At 47.3% G+C, this 16,136-nt stretch overlaps 1 protein-coding gene across 2 annotated transcripts; it reads right to left on the bottom strand.

Moving 5' to 3' along the window:
* Window positions 1-299: 299 nt before the first annotated feature.
* LOC103477449 (uncharacterized) lies at window positions 300-10,193 on the bottom strand. Of its 2 annotated transcripts, none has more exons than XM_008430574.3 (9): window positions 9,998-10,193; window positions 7,560-7,703; window positions 6,533-6,666; window positions 5,284-5,401; window positions 2,936-3,006; window positions 2,414-2,489; window positions 1,850-1,912; window positions 1,113-1,182; window positions 300-836 (listed from the first exon to the last, which is right to left on the bottom strand). In XM_008430574.3, the coding sequence occupies exons 2-9, from the start codon at window positions 7,692-7,694 to the stop codon at window positions 754-756; spliced, it is 750 nt and encodes a 249-aa protein (XP_008428796.1). In that variant the 5' UTR covers window positions 7,695-7,703; window positions 9,998-10,193; the 3' UTR covers window positions 300-753. The 2 variants fall into 2 exon arrangements, with proteins under 2 accessions (XP_008428796.1, XP_008428795.1); XM_008430573.3 differs by lacking the exon at window positions 2,414-2,489 and adding an exon at window positions 2,139-2,214 and having other exon boundaries at window positions 9,998-10,190.
* Window positions 10,194-16,136: the final 5,943 nt, after the last annotated feature.

Genomic DNA, 16,136 nt, shown 5'->3' on the forward strand with positions numbered 1-16,136 from the left:
AGATCAGACCAGGCCGGTTCTGATCTGAACTGGTTCTAGTTCTGGTTTCTGCCTCAGGACCTCATTACAAATGATGTGATGCGTGGGTTTCCATGGTTACAGACTTCATCAGGTAGGACGGTTCTGAAGACAGGGACCGGTTCTGCAGGTCTGGGACCAGTCTAACCACTTGGAACAAGGTTTCCATGGAAACGGAGAGGTCCTTGGTGCTGAACCAGTTATTAACTTAATATTCAAACTCGCTGCAATAGAACAATTCCAATAATTAGCATCCGGTCAGCAATCAATGAGCCAGTCGATCAGTTTTTACATGCGGTGGTTTTATTTTATAAAATCTTTGCTTTGGGTCATTAGAATGAATTGTGACATCATCACAGTGATGACATCACCAGGTAAAAACACTTTCGTTTGAGCTGATTGGCCCCTGGGTCACCATATTTGGCAGTGGAATGTCTTTCCATGATTGGCTGATCACACACTGAAGCCACGCCCCTCCAACATTATTGGCTGAAATAATATTTGGCCCTAATTAACAAATCAATTATCAAAGGAAACTGAACATTCAGAGAAAACACTGAATTAGTCGTAAACGCGGGTGAGTGGTTAGTGACGGGGATGGGGTCAAAGGTGACAGGCGGAATGTGTGACATCAGGATTTATCCAGACAGGAGGCCACACCCCCCGGCCCACCTCCACCTGTCCCCTGGAAGGAGGAGGAGGAGCTTTCTGTCAGGTGACACGGTGGGAGGGGCTTCAGCAGGAGTTGAGCTCCTCCATGGTCTGGTTCAGCGTCGCCTGGAGCTCCATGTTGGCGTTTCTAGCCGAGGTCAGAGCGTCTGGAACAAGAAGAGGCGGGCAGTTATTGATTACCCATCAATTAATGATTACCGGTACTTATCAATTACGAATTAATGATAAAGAATCAATTAACAATTACAGATCAATTAAGGATCAATTGAAAATCAATTAATAATTAAGGATTAATTTAAGATCAATTAATGATTACAGTTCATTAACTATTACTTACAAATAAAATTACCAATTAGTTACTTAATTTGATTTGATTGATTGTTGATTAGAGATTACCACCAAAACACTCAGACCAGTCTCACCTTCCAGGCCATCAATAGTTTTCTCCAGTTTGGCCACCGTGCGCTCGGCAAACTCGGCTCTGGTCTCCGCCTGGAACACAGGAAGTGCTGAGGAGGCTAACAGGAAGTGCCGAGGAGGCTAACAGGAAGTGCCGAGGAGGCTAACAGGAAGTGCCGAGGAGGCTAACAAGAAGTGCCGAGGAGGCTAACAAGAAGTGCCGAGGAGGCTAACAGGAAGTGCCGAGGAGGCTAACAGGAAGTGCCGAGGAGGCTAACAGGAAGTGCCGAGGAGGCTAACAGGAAGTGCCGAGGAGGCTAACAGGAAGTGGCGAGGAGGCTAACAGGAAGTGCCGAGGAAGCTAACAGGAAGTGCCGAGGAAGCTAACAGGAAGTGCGGAGGAGGCTAACAGGAAGTGCCGAGGAGGCTAACAGGAAGTGCCGAGGAAACTAACAGGAAGTTCTGAGGAAGCTAACAGGAAGTGCTGAGGAAGCTAACAGGAAGTGCTGAAGAGGCCAACAGGAAGTGCTGAGGAAGCTAACAGGAAGTGCTGAGGAAGCTAACAGGAAGTGCTGAGGAAGCTAACAGGAAGTGCTGAGGAAGCTAACAGGAAGTGCTGAAGAGGCCAACAGGAAGTGCTGAGGAAGCTAACAGGAAGTGCCGAGGAGGCTAACAGGAAGTGCTGAGGAAGCTAACAGGAAGTGCTGAAGAGGCTAACTGACCAAGTTAACAGGTAGATAACTGCTGAAATGCGGCTCACCTCCTTCAGCTTGTTGCTGAGATTTTTTATCTCTTCCTCGTAGCGGTCCTCCTTGTTGGAGTACTGTGAGACAGAGACAACATCCAATCAGAGCTCACCTGTTCAGGTGTCGGAGCTCAGGTGAGTCAGCGGATCAGTTTAACCTCTCTTTCCAGCAACTCTATCCGTCGTTAGTGTTAGCTGGAGACTGAAACGTCTGACTTTCTGTCCGCCACTGAACACACCTCCACCTCCTCCAGGTGCGGTTATCGATGAACTGATCAGTGATCAGGCTCCTCCCCCCTCCTACCTTCTCCGCCTGTGCCTCCAGAGACTTGGCGCTGGTGAACACGGTTTTCAGCTCCTCCTCCACCAGCCGACACTTACTGCAGAGAACACATGGCGTCAAACAGGTGTGGGCGGGGCCTGCCGGAAGGTGTGTGTGTGTGTGTGTTAGAGCGCGCAGTGGGTGGAGGAGGGGCTGAAGCGCAGGTAAAGGTCAGAGGTCATGGAGGCAACAGGAGGCGAGGAGGAGGAGCTTCCCCGCTCTGACCGACAGGTGAGAGGTCACATGACCTGCAGTACCTTGTCCTCAGACGCCTGCAGGCTCTTCAGTGATTGGTCGAAACCCCTCAGCTGCTCCTCCAGCCTCCAGACCTTACTGAGAGATGGGCGAGAGAGAAAGAGAGATGGGCGAGCGAGAGACAGGTAATGTGAGACAGGTGAGGACACATGGAGAGACGGATGGCAGAGCAAAGAGGAGTCAGACAGACAGACAGGTGGGGATGCAGCAACACATGCAGTGGTTTCCATGAGAACAAACAGGTACAAATACATGGAGGATGTTAGTCTGAGTGACATCATCATCAGCGTGACATCAGAGATCAGGGGCTGAGCTTCATGTAGCAGTCCAAACCATCAGAACCATCAGAACCTGCTGAGCTGCTCTGATTGGCTGCTTTCAGCTCAGTATGATGAGGCCTGTTCCTGTTGGCTCAGTCTGTTGCACCACACTGAGGTCAAAGGTCAGATCTACTCAGCACAGCATTTGGACCCTGATGTGGTTCTGAGTCGTTGGTCTGGACTGATGGTTGTGAGTGGGTTCACCTGTCTGCCTGCTCGGCCCGGTCCTCGGCCCGCTCCAGTTCTCCCTCCACCATCACCAGCTTGCGAGCGACCTATGGTTCCAGGCAAAATGGCCGACAGAGGAAAGAAAGAAATCCCGTTAAGACAGCAGCAGTAAATGTAGAGAGTAGATAACAGATGTCAAAGCTGCACTTTGACAGGATTTCTGGTAAACATTAATATCATGTAATGTGAGCTAATCAACCTCCATCATTTTATAACCCAAAATAAACATGAAACCGTTACGGACTGAATGTTTGTGGGTTTTATGATCCTCATACATATAGTGGAGCCGTTTGTTGCTATGGCAACGAGTCTGCGTGTAGCTAGCCGACACGGAAAGTGGGGGGAGGAGGGTACGAATGGTTTGAGTCGTTTCATTTAGTTCCTGGAACCGTTCTACGCTGGGCTGCCACCCGTCCCGTACTGAACCGATTTGTTCCGTATTTCTGTAAACGTCTGATAGACTCGCCGATCACACACATATGGCGGGAGCTGAAGGACCCCTGAACGGAGTGACGCTGTTGTGGTTGCCTAGAGACGGACACTACGCCGCCGCGGTGAGCTGCTGTCGACCCGAGTCCTTTTAAAACGTCTTCAACCCGATTCCATGTCCTTACAGACTGAGAAGACATAAATCCCAGGCTGAACGTGTCAGTGAGGACGAACACAGGCGATTAAAATGTGGCTCAGTGTGAAACCAGACAATGGGTCAGGAGAGGAACCGCAGACCCGTCAGAACCTGAAGAACCAGAAATCAGAGACTCTTCATCCTCAATCATCTCCTGAGGCTCATATGGTGCAGAACATTTTATTAGTTTCTTATTGTGCTTTTAGTCACTGTGTTGGTTTGATTATCTGCTTATTTAATGTATAATAATATCAGCCAAAATAATATAAATGATCATTTAAATAACAAATCATTAACAGATTAACAGTAAATACTTCTGAGGACATTTTGAATATGAAATCAGGTGTTATGATCAGTTACTCAGTGGTTTACCAAATACTTTTTACACTTGCTAATTAAACGTGTTTAAGGTTTGATGCTCTGATTGGAGGATCTAACCGACCTCTGTGCTGAACGACTGCTCTATGGTTCACCTTTTAAAAACAGCGCCACAAATTAACCTCCATCGCTGCAGCTGGTGTTATTTCACCTACGCTAGCAGCGTCTGCAGCTCCCGACGCGCCGCTGGTAAAACTTCAGCTTGTAGCTGAGCTTCAGTTTGAAGTTGCACCAAACAGTGAAACGGGGATCTGCTCCACGGTGGAGCCTCAAGCCGCTGCTGATCAATGGCGGCTGATCCGGTCGGTGTGGTTTGATCAGCGTCACGTCGTTCCAGGTCAAACTTTGATTTTTTTGCCTTTCGCTCATTCCTAGTCTTTGAATCTCGGATCATCGAGCCAAAGTTGGGAAAACTTATATTTTCCCATGGCAAAGCGCAAAGTGACTAGCTAGTCTCAACCCGTCGGGCGGATCCAACACCACGCATGCGCAGCAGCTGGGAGTCCATCACTGACAGCTCAGGTCCTGCCAGGACGTAGTTATAATGTTTTACACAGATTTTAGTAACTTAAAACAGTAAATGAGCATCAATGGAAAATGAAAAACATTTTGAAGGGCTGATGGAAAATGTTTAGTTACTCTGACCACCTTTTACTACCATGCGGATCATAATATATAATCGTTAGGTTATTGTTATAAAACATCTATGAAAATAATTTACTGGGTGTGTGCTGTGGTGGCGCAGGGGTTAACCCATGTATGGAGGCCTTAGTCCTCGACGCTGTCGCAGGTTCGATTCCCGGCCTGGCAACCTTTGCCACGTCTTCCCCCATCTCTCATTACCAACTTTCTTGTCAATTAACTATAAAAAAAATACCACTAGAGCCAACAAAACCTTAAAATAATAACAATAATTTATTGAAATGTGATTTGCATTTTCATCTTTCTGATTCGCTGCCAGTCAATTTTATCAAACTGCTTTTTAATCCTCCAGCTAGTGTAGCGAGAGAGAAACGGACAAAAGGAACCTCCAGCAGACCTGGATAATGCTGCAACACACGACCCAAAGAACTGAAACCAGAAGCGGTGAGTTTATGCTAAATGGACAGAATAATTATTCTCTAGTCAGAAAAGAGAAAAATCATTCTAAAAGTTTATTCTAGTTGTAAATGTGGATTTGTGAAGGGAAGTCCTGACCAGAAACTAATGCTGTTGGAAAAGAGTTAAGGTTAGCCCTGATTTACTCTGGGTTAGCTAGTCTGGGTTTGATGTGATGATGTCACCATGTGTGGACGTGACTACCAGCCGACCAATCAGGTACCTCCTCATATTTACGGTCGGCCTCCTCAGCGATCAGCTTGGCCTCCCTCAGCTGGACCTCCAGGTGCTCCATCTTCTCCTCGTCCTTCAGAGCCCGGTTCTCGATCACCTTCATGCCTCTGTGGGGGGTCAGACAGGTGGGGGGTCATAAAGACACTGTCCAGGTGTTTCTGTCTGCTAGAGGCAGGGCTAGGTGATATAGCTGATGCAATCGTTTCATATCAGTCAATATCAATAAATATCGATTTTTGTTTTGTTTATAACTGAAAACCGGCTACACAGATGGCACGACCTTTCCAGGTTTTTCCACGCTGTTGTTTTTTTAATTTCTAAGCAGTTATGGGGCTCAGTGACGAAACCTGAATCTGCTACTGTGCAAGTTACTCAACAGTTTGTTGCTAGGCGACTTAAGACTGAGCTAGTTGATGCCACAAAGCTAGCTTAGCTGGCTAACTTTGCTAACCGTGAGAGGTTGAGCTAAAGCCTTTCCTCTGCCTACATTTCCCAGAATGCTGTGAGGTTCTGGATTAGAGTTCAGTAAAATTATTGAATATGTATAGGGTAGGGTTAGCGATGCTCCAATCAGGTTTTTTGCTACCGATTCTGATACCGATCACCTGGATTGACTGTTAATTTTTTGCTTTAGGTATAAAAACTGCTATGTGATCTGGCAATAAATTCACCTAATTTAGACATAAATTACAAAATATTTGCAGGCAAAATGCAGCAGCTATTCAGTCAAAAAACAACAACTGAAAAACCTACAATCAGTAAAATAATATGTTGATGCATTTTGACCTGCTTCACTCATGAGGCATTTCTTTGGCGGGACACGTAAACGTCCCCATTCACTCAGTGCGTCATAGTTATAGTTCCACATGCTCAGGATTTGTTGCTGCGCGTTTGCAGAGTGAAGGAAAGAGGAGACCAGCTGCACAGGCAGGCTGAGAAATGAGATGCAGGTGATCGGCACCAAGAGCCAATGATTGCCGATCACCGATCATACACTTTTTCACGGAAATCAGCCGATTATGATCGGTGGCCGATCGATCGGCACACCTCTAATCAAATATATTATCTCATAGTCAACCTCAGATGTATTATCTATTGATATTGATCACATGTCTATTGTGATAGATTTTGTTATTTATTTATTGCCTGGCCCTAGGTGAGAATGACAGCAACAGGTGATGAAGATGAGTTCCTCTTCCTCTCCATCACCTGCTACAGGTGGACCTAGGGTCACTGACCTCTCGCTCTCATCAGCAACCTTCTCCACCTCGTCCAGCTTGCGCAGTGCGGCAGCCAAACGCTCCTGGACCCGGTCCAGGTTCTCCTCGCTGAGTTGCAGCCGCCGGCTCAGAGACGTCACCTCTCCCTCCGCCTGCAAGACAGAGAGCAGGATAAGAGGTGAGAGCCCAGGGTCAAGGGTCAGGACCTGGTTCTAACCAGGTCCTTCCAGAAAATCTGGGGAGGTCCTCATTGTCCCCTTTGACCTCCTCTAGTGGGTGGCAGTGGTGTAAGTGGTCCTCTAGATGCAGGAATACAAGCACACACACACAGCCTGGTGGAGGACCTGGACAGGTACGCCAGTCAACCTGATGAGGTCAGAATCTCCAGGTTCCAACAGAACCACTCAGAAAGGTTCACTAATCTAGAAGGTTTAGGAGGTAAAGACACACTTGTGTAAAGTCGTGATGACGTTACATTGCTTAGCCAATCAGAGGATCACGTTACATTGCTTAGCCAATCAGAGGATCACGTTACATTGCTTAGCCAATCAGAGCAAAGCAATGTACTCTCCTCTCTCAGCAGGGATTTGAACTTGTGTCTTTATTTACTTCAGCAAACCTCACAGTTTTTACCACATTCTGTAGCTTTCAGTGAACTTCTAAATCTGCTGCTTAGTCGCATCTTTTCGGGGTTGGTGCTGCCTCTAGTGGTGTGGGGTGGTAACACAGTTAATATAATTACATTACTAAATTAGAATACCGCAAAGTCTTTATTTTTTATTAATTTTTCATTCTCTTAAGAATGTAGAGCTAATTAAATGATCTAAAGACCTTAAAGTGGTTCCAGTTTCTCTCGATGGCCAACCTGTTGAAACTGTGGCACATTTTAAATACCTGGGTCGTTCCTGGACAGTCAGATCAGCTGTGCTGAAAACACTGAGTATATCTTTAAGAACTGATCTCAGAGACTCTGCCTTTAAGGAGACTTGGTGATGTTGGGGTGACCCAACTAGACACTAGTCGTCTTGAATACCGGAGTGCATACCTCCTCCCTGGTCCTCTTCTCCTTCTCCACCTCCCGCTGCAGCTGCTCCGCCCGCTCCTCCGCCTCCTCCGCCTGCTCCTGCAGAACCTTGATCTTCTTCTTCACTGCATCGATGCTGTTCATCCCGCCACTCATCTTCCCCTCCTGCAGAGACACAGCAGCCGATTGGTCGAGAGGAAACAGCACGAACAGAACCTGTTCATCCTGAACAGTTCCCAGTCAGATGAACTAGTTCCCAGAATGAGCCAGACTGGCAACTATTCAAAGAACTGAATCAGCTCCATGATTTTCTTCTGCATGTAAACTTCTGATCCTGAAGACATTAATAATAATAATCTCTGAGATTATCTCTCATCACTGAGGCTTTCAGGAAACGGCAACGATTCTGGTGATTCTGACCAAAAAACTGTTTTGGTTCCGGTGGGATGTCAGACAGGTGTATGTAAACTTCTGGCTCCGGCCGGAGCTTCAGTCTGTGGTTCAGAGGGGGGCAGAGGGGGGCAGACAAAAAGCCCCTTCTAGATGCCCTTAGTGCCGTTTTGTTTTAGTTTTTCTATTTATTCATTTATTTGTGTTTAAAATAATTTAGTGTCAGGCCTGTGGCTCTCAACACATGATTTAGCTAAATAAGAGTCTGGCTGCCCTCGGTCCGATGGGGCCCAGACACCGTGGCGAGGAGGGGGGGCGGATCGCCGCCCTCCATCAAGGCAAGACTTTTTTTTTCCAACATAAACTTGTTTTGAATAAAAAAGTGGGTCAGATGTTGAAGTTAGAAAAATCTCACAATAGCTGGAAAAATTCCATGGAGATCCCTCACAGAGACACAGCTTAGCGGCTCTTCATGGGGCCCCAGGTTATATGAGGCTTAGACAGAATCATGATTTAGCCGCTCAGCATGAATAACATGTTTAAATATATATTTAGTGAAGTCTCTGGGGCACCAGGTTAAAATCAATCACTGATTATTGGTCATTTGCTGTGATGTATTTATGAATAAACCAGCTCAAACACAAAGATTACACCATGTTGTAGCCATGGTAACACAACAGCCAACTATTAAGATGATTCTTAGCATTTTTACAAAGTAAACGTCCTAATTAATCTTAAATGTGTTATTTTTTAAAGAAATTCGGCTCAACGCATTAAATAACATTGTCAATAAATGAATGCAACAGGTTTAGGGTTACTGTTACAATTCAACCATTTATAGGGCCCCTGGATGTCTGGAGGGGCCCCTGGATGTCTGGAGGCCCCTGGATGTCTAGAGGGGCCCCTGGATGTCTGGAGGGGCCCCTGGATGTCTGGAGGCCCCTGGATGTCTAGAGGGGCCCCTGGATGTCTGGACCCTGGATGTCTGGAGGGGCCCCTGGATGTCTAGAGGCCCCTGGATGTCTGGAGGCCCCTGGATGTCTAGAGGGGCCCCTGGATGTCTGGAGGCCCCTGGATGTCTGGAGGGGCCCCTGGATGTCTGGAGGGGCCCCTGGATGTCTGGAGGGGCCCCTGGATGTCTGGAGGCCCCTGGATGTCTGGAGGGGCCCCTGGATGTCTGGAGGGGCCCCTGGATGTCTGGAGGCCCCTGGATGTCTAGAGGGGCCCCTGGATGTCTGGAGGCCCCTGGATGTCTGGAGGGGCCCCTGGATGTCTGGAGGGGCCCCTGGATGTCTGGAGGGGCCCCTGGATGTCTGGAGGGGCCCCTGGATGTCTGGAGGCCCCTGGATGTCTGGAGGGGCCCCTGGATGTCTGGAGGCCCCTGGATGTCTGGAGGGGCCCCTGGAGGCCCCTACCAGCAGCTACTGAGTTTTCTTTGCCTTGATATCTCAGCCTTATAATTCTAGATCTGAGGTGCAAACATAGAAAACGGATGTAGAGTTAACCCCTCTGAGCCTTTCGGTCTATAAAACGGTCAAGTTGCTCTGGAGCTTAAATAGATATTATTAGGGCTTAATTAGGAAAATATCATCAACTGTTCTTATTTCATAACCTTTGACCTTCTCTCCTCTGGTCTGTTTCACAGCTTCAGTCTCTAATCAATCAATTAGATTATTGATTAGTATGGGTGTTTTAAGGTCTTGTTCAATGTGCCGCTTATCTTCCAAAGGTCTCTGCACTGCCCAAGTTCTTCTGGACCAGCAGAACCGAGCCGTCATCCATTAGAACCGGTGAGCAGCTCAGAATACGCTTTGGATCAGGTCCTGGATGTCTGGGGGGCCCCAGAAACACATTCAGACATTCGGGGCCCCTCAGGATCTAAACCTGCGGTGATCAAAACTTTAACGAGAGAACCGTTAAGCTGACGTAACTTCCTGTCCCGTCTGATCCGACTCCTTTAAGTTCTAATTAAGTGATCGGTCCCTGGTTGGGTCAGACAGCTGGTTCTGGAGCAGAGGCCTCAACAGAACCTCCAGAACCCCAGCCCACTGCGCTGCCTTCGAACTTACCGGAATGTTAGCTATTAGCGGCTAGCCGAGCGCTCCGGATCAAACTGCGGGCGGCTGTGTGGATTGCTACAGTGTCCCAGGTCTCAGCTGGTCGAGGTTCCGGTCCAATTCCGAGTCCGGGTCAAGATGCAGCTCAGGATTCGGGTCTGGGTCTGGTTCTGGTTCTTCCTCTCCTTCAGCCAACACCCTTTTCCGGGTTGAGTTCCCTCCGCTGGAAATGACGTCAGCTGCTCTTCTTTTCTAAGGAAGAAGAAGAAGCAGTCAAACCACTGCCCCCTGCTGGACTCCCAAGAAACTGCAGCCTGAACCACGAGCATTTCAGCTTAGAGTGCCTTACATAAAAAACACAACAAACTGCAGAAACACATTATATTTCAGTGGCAAAATAAAGAGAAGCCATAAAAACTCTAATCCAGACCACGACAACTACTGTTCCAGTTATTATTAATCAAAACAGCTCCAGCCGGTTGGGTTTTCAGTCTGGATATAAGGAGCTCAATGTTTCAACACTTTTTCAGTTTTCTGCAAGTTTGTTCCAGATTTGTGGTACATAGAAGCTGAATGCTCTTTCTCCATGTTTGGTGCCAGAACCAGTAGATTGATCCAGCAGCAGCAGATCAGAGATTTATACTATGTAGAGAATCATCCGTTCTCCATGCTGAGTTCTTGATGTATCAGGTTAAAGAGTCAGTCAGTTGAATTCATGAATTTCATTTATTAATACCTAAATACAGCTGGTCCATTATAACCTGCTACTTTAAGAGCTAACAGACAAAATGGCATCCCTGATGGGTTTATGATCTCCTTTGTTAGCCTCCATCTAAGCTACGCCCTAAAAGAGTCCCCAGTGTGTCATCCCTTAGCTGAGCTCATTTACATTTCCGAACATGTCATTTCCTTTAGGTTTAGCTTAGCTTTAGCTTAGCAACTAGCTAACAGGTATAGAATCAAAACACAGAATTATTTATTCTCAACACCAGCAGTAGTTCAAAGTCTCTTCTCTCAGTAAAGGACTGTAGATCTGGGTGGTGTAGAACTGGGTGGTGTAGAATTGGGTGGTGTAGAACTGGGTGGTGTAGAATTGGGTGGTGTAAATCTGGGTGGTGTAGAACTGAGTCGTGTAGATCTGGGTCGTGTAGATCTGGGTGCTGTAGATCTGGGATGTGTAGAACTGGGTGGTGTATAATTGGGTGGTGTAAATCTGGGAGGTGTAGAACTGGGTGGTGTAGAATTGGGTCGTGTAGAACTGGGTGGTGTAGAACTGGGTCGTGTAGAACTGGGTGGTGTAGAACTGGGTGGTGTAGATCTGGGATGTGTAGAACTGGGTCGTGTAGAACTGGGAGGTGTAGAACTGGGTGGTGTAGAACTGGGTGGTGTAGATCTGGGATGTGTAGAACTGGGTCGTGTAAATCTGGGAGGTGTAGAACTGGGTGGTGTAGAATTGGGTCGTGTAGAACTGGGTGGTGTAGAACTGGGTCATGTAGAATGGTGGTGTAGATCTGGGTGGTGTAGAATTGGGTCGTGTAGAACTGGGTGGTGTAGAACTGGGTCATGTAGAATGGTGGTGTAGATCTGGGAGGTGTAGATCTGGGTGGTGTAGAATTGGGTGGTGTAGATCTGGGTCATGTAGATATGGGTGGTGTAGATCTGGGTGGTGTACAACTGAGTCGTGTAGATCTGGGAGGTGTAGAACTGAGTCGTGTAGATCTGGGAGGTGTAGAACTGGGTGGTGTACAACTGAGTCGTGTAGATCTGGGAGGTGTAGAACTGGGTGGTGTAGATCTGGGTGGTGTAGAACTGGGTGGTGTAGATCTGAGTCGTGTAGATCTGGGAGGTGTAGAACTGGGTGGTGTAGAGCTGAGTCGTGTAGATCTGGGTGGTGTAGAACTGGGTGGTGTAGATCTGAGTCGTGTAGATCTGGGAGGTGTAGAACTGGGTGGTGTAGAGCTGAGTCGTGTAGATCTGGGTGGTGTAGAACTGGGTGGTGTAGATCTGAGTCGTGTAGATCTGGGAGGTGTAGAACTGGGTGGTGTAGATCTGGGAGGTGTAGAACTGGGTGGTGTAGAACTGATTCGTGTAGATCTGGGAGGTGTAGAACTGGGTGGTGTAGATCTGGGAGGTGTAGAACTGGGTGGTGTAGATCTGGGTGGTGTAGATCTGGGTGGTGTAGATCTGGGTGGTGTAGATCTGAGTCGTGTAGATCTGGGAGGTGTAGAACTGGGTGGTGTAGATCTGGGTGGTGTAGATCTGGGTGGTGTAGAGCTGAGTCGTGTAGATCTGGGAGGTGTAGATCTGGGTGGTGTAGATCTGGGTGGTGTAGAACTGATTCGTGTAGATCTGGGAGGTGTAGAACTGGGTGGTGTAGAGCTGGGTGGTGTAGATCTGGGAGGTGTAGAACTGGGTGGTGTAGAGCTGAGTCGTGTAGATCTGGGAGGTGTAGAACTGGGTGGTGTAGATCTGGGAGGTGTAGATCTGGGTGGTGTAGATCTGGGAGGTGTAGAACTGGGTGGTGTAGAACTGATTCGTGTAGATCTGGGAGGTGTAGAACTGGGTGGTGTAGAGCTGAGTCGTGTAGATCTGGGAGGTGTAGAACTGGGTGGTGTTTCCATCTCCCTGGTTTTAGTCAGAACTCCAGCAGCAGCCTTCTTGATGTGAAGACGCTGCTGCAGATCAACATCTCATTCTGTTCAGTGACGGAGTCGTGATCTGGTCCTTTAGCTGATAATGATCTACATCCAGCAGAGCCTTTCAGTGACTCAGTCTGACATCGGACCTCAGATTGATCCACTGCAAAATGAGCATTTATTCTGTCAGCGTTTCAGTTTCAGACCGATTCTCCTGCAGTGCCGGTGAATGTCCAGCCCATTTTCATGCAGAATGCAGGCGGTGAGGATGAGGCCTGCTGGCTGAGGACCAGCGGAGCCGGATATTTTTGTTTAGATCGACAGACTATTGACGTGAGATCTCTGGGGATAACAAGAAAGATGGACATATTACTGTTTATGTTTTGTGAATAAAATATTACTAAACTATATTTATATCCACCGGCAAAATACCAGCTAATGTTAGCTACAGCACTCGGTGTAATACCAGGTTCAGCTATGAAGACTTATCGAGATTTAGGAAAACTTAAAATGTTGTAATTATTCCCCAACATTGATTTAGATTATGTGACACAAGGTGGCAAAGACTGTTATTTATATGTAATTCTTTCACTCCGTCTAAAGTAAGATAGCTCCCATTTTAGTTTTGAAGGTTTCATAAAGACATGATGTGAGGAAGAAGATGGAAAAGTCTTTAAGGAGACGGATTCACTGCACTGATGAATCTCTAGGCTGCAACTCCTCGGCTGGAAAACATGAACAAAACCTACAAAGACATTATGTATATACGTGTGTGCATGTAAATATGTGTAGCCTAATACACACTATTAGGTATTAATTTGTGTGTCTATATATATATATATATATATATATATATATATATATATATATATATATATATATATATCTCCAATTTCTCATGCTCCTTTTTCCTGATGTTGTATCACTTGGTATTGCTACATCCACCACAACGGCTTTCCTCTGTTCTTTATCCACCACCACAATGTCCGGTTGGTTCTCCATCACCATCTTGTCTGTCTGGATCTGGAAGTCCCACAGGATCTTAGCTCGGTCATTCTCCACCACTTTTGGGGGTTTTTCCCCACTTTGATCTCGGGGCTTCCAGTCCATATTCTGCACAGATGTTCCTGTACTCTATGCCCGCCGCTTGGTTATGTCGTTCCATGTATGCTTTCCCTGCCAGCATCTTGCACCCTGCTGTTATGTGCTGGACTGTCTCAGGGGCCTCCTTGCACAACCTACACCTTGGGTCTTGTCTGGTGTGGTAGATCTGAGCCTCTCTGGTGTTTAGGGCCTGTTCCTGGGCGGCCAGGATGAGAGCCTCTGTGCTGTCCTTGAGTCCAGCTTTCTCCAGCCATTGGTAGGTTTTCCTGACATCAGCCACTTCAGTTATTTGTCGATGGTACATCCCATGTAGGGGCTTGTCCTCCCATGATGGTACTTCCAGCACCTCGTCTTCTGTTCCCCATTGCCTGAGACATTCGCTGAGCACATCGTCCGTTGAGGCTTTGTCCTTGATGTATTTATGGATCTTGGATGTTTCATCCTGGACAGTGGCTCTCACACTCACTAGTCCTCTGCCTCCTTCCTTACGGCTCGTGTACAGTCTCAGGGTGCTGGATTTGGGGTGGAATCCTCCATGCATGGTTAGTAGCTTCCTAGTCTTAACATCCGTGGCCTTCATCTCTTCCATTGGCCAGCTAATTATTCCAGCAGGGTATCTGATTACTGGTAAGGCATAGCTGTTTATTGCATGGATCTTGTTCTTGCCATTGAGCTGGCTTCTCAGGACTTGCCTTATTCATTGGAGGTATTTGGCTGTGGCTCCTTTCCTTGTGACCTCATCGAGGTTGCCATTTGCTTGTAGTATTCCCAGGTACTTGTAGCTGTGCTCTATGTCTGCTATTGTTCCTTCTGGGAGTGAGACCCCTTCTGTGTGGGCGACCTTCCCTCTCTTTGTAACCATCCGACCACACTTCTCTAGTCCGAATGACATCCCAATGTCAGTGCTGTAGATCCTGGTGGTGTGGATCAGTGAGTCGATGTCTCGCTCGCTCTTGGTCATGTCATCCATGTAGAGGAGGTGACTGATCGTGGCCCCATTCTTGAGTCGGTATCCGTAGGAAGTCTTGTTGATGATTTGGCTGAGAGGGTTCAGGCCTATGCAGAACAGCAGTGGGGACAGAGCATCTCCTTGGCCACATTTGATGGACACTTGTGCAAGTGGTTTGCAGTTGGCTTCAAGGGTGGTTTTCCACAGCCCCATCGAGTTTGCAATGAAGGCTCTTAGAGTTCTATTGATGTTGTACATCTCTAAGCATTCAATGATCCAAGTGTGTGGCATTGAGTCATAGGCTTTCTTGTAATCAATCCAAGCGGTACACAGGTTGGTGTGTCGGGTTTTGCAGTCTCGGGCAACTGTGTGGTCTACAAGGAGTTGGTGTTTGGCTCCTCTGCTATTTATGCTGATGCCCTTCTGTTCCTTGCTCATGCATTTATCCATGTGCCCGCTTATCTTAGCCGCTATGATGCCTGACATGAGCTTCCATGTTGTAAAGAGACAGGTTATTGGCCGATAGCTGGATGGGACTGAACCCTTCGAGGGTTCCTTCTGTATCAGGATTGTGCGCCCTTCAGTTAACCATTCAGGGTGAGTCCCATTTTGTAGAAGAGAACTTGGAGAAGTACCAGGGCCTCAGGGAGGAACTGGAAAAGACCTGGAAGGTGAAGACCACAGTGGTGCCTGTGGTCATCGGGGCCCTCGGGGCAGACAGTCACCCCCAAACTGGAGCAGTGGCTCAAACAGGAACAACATCTCAGTCCAGAAATGTGCAGTTCTAGGCACAGCCAAGATACTGGAGGAGAACCTCAAGCTCCCAGGCCTCTGGTAGAGGACCCGAGCTCAGAGGATGAAACAGACCACCCGCGGAGGGTGAGAAGGGAATTTTTTAAAACATCTGTGCAGAATATGGACTGGAAGCCCCGAGATCAAAGTGGTCTCAAGATGCTGCGCAGAACCCTCAAGCTCTGGGAGAGAGAGAGAGAGAGAGAGAGAGAGAGAGAGAGAGAGAGACCACCCGCGGAGGGTGAGAAGGGAATTCTTTTTTATTTTTATATATAAATTCCAAATCTATTGTTTTCCCCACTATGAATATTTAAATACCCTGAACCAAGTATCAATCAATTCAAAAGTACTTAAAGCATAAATTTCCTTGTAAATGTAGCTGCGATAGCTGTTTGAATAATCCTGAATATCTGTTTACCATTTAGTTATGATTAATTAAATGCGCTGATACGTCATTGTGGCTGTCAAACGTATAAGGCTGAGTGGAGCGGTCGACCTCTCCAAGATGGCCGCCCTAAATCTCAATAGGCGCCTATTGAGCTGCCATGAGGGTCTGTTCTTTCCATGCTACTGGTCGCCAACAGATACTGATTCTAGGCGGGATTTTATTCATCCAACCAAAGACTATCTATCTATCTATCTATCTATCTATCTATCTATCTATCTATCT

Source organism: Poecilia reticulata, chromosome 16 (genome assembly GCF_904066995.2).
Source record: "Poecilia reticulata chromosome 16, P_reticulata-male-v2, whole genome shotgun sequence".
NCBI lineage: Eukaryota > Metazoa > Chordata > Actinopteri > Cyprinodontiformes > Poeciliidae > Poecilia > Poecilia reticulata.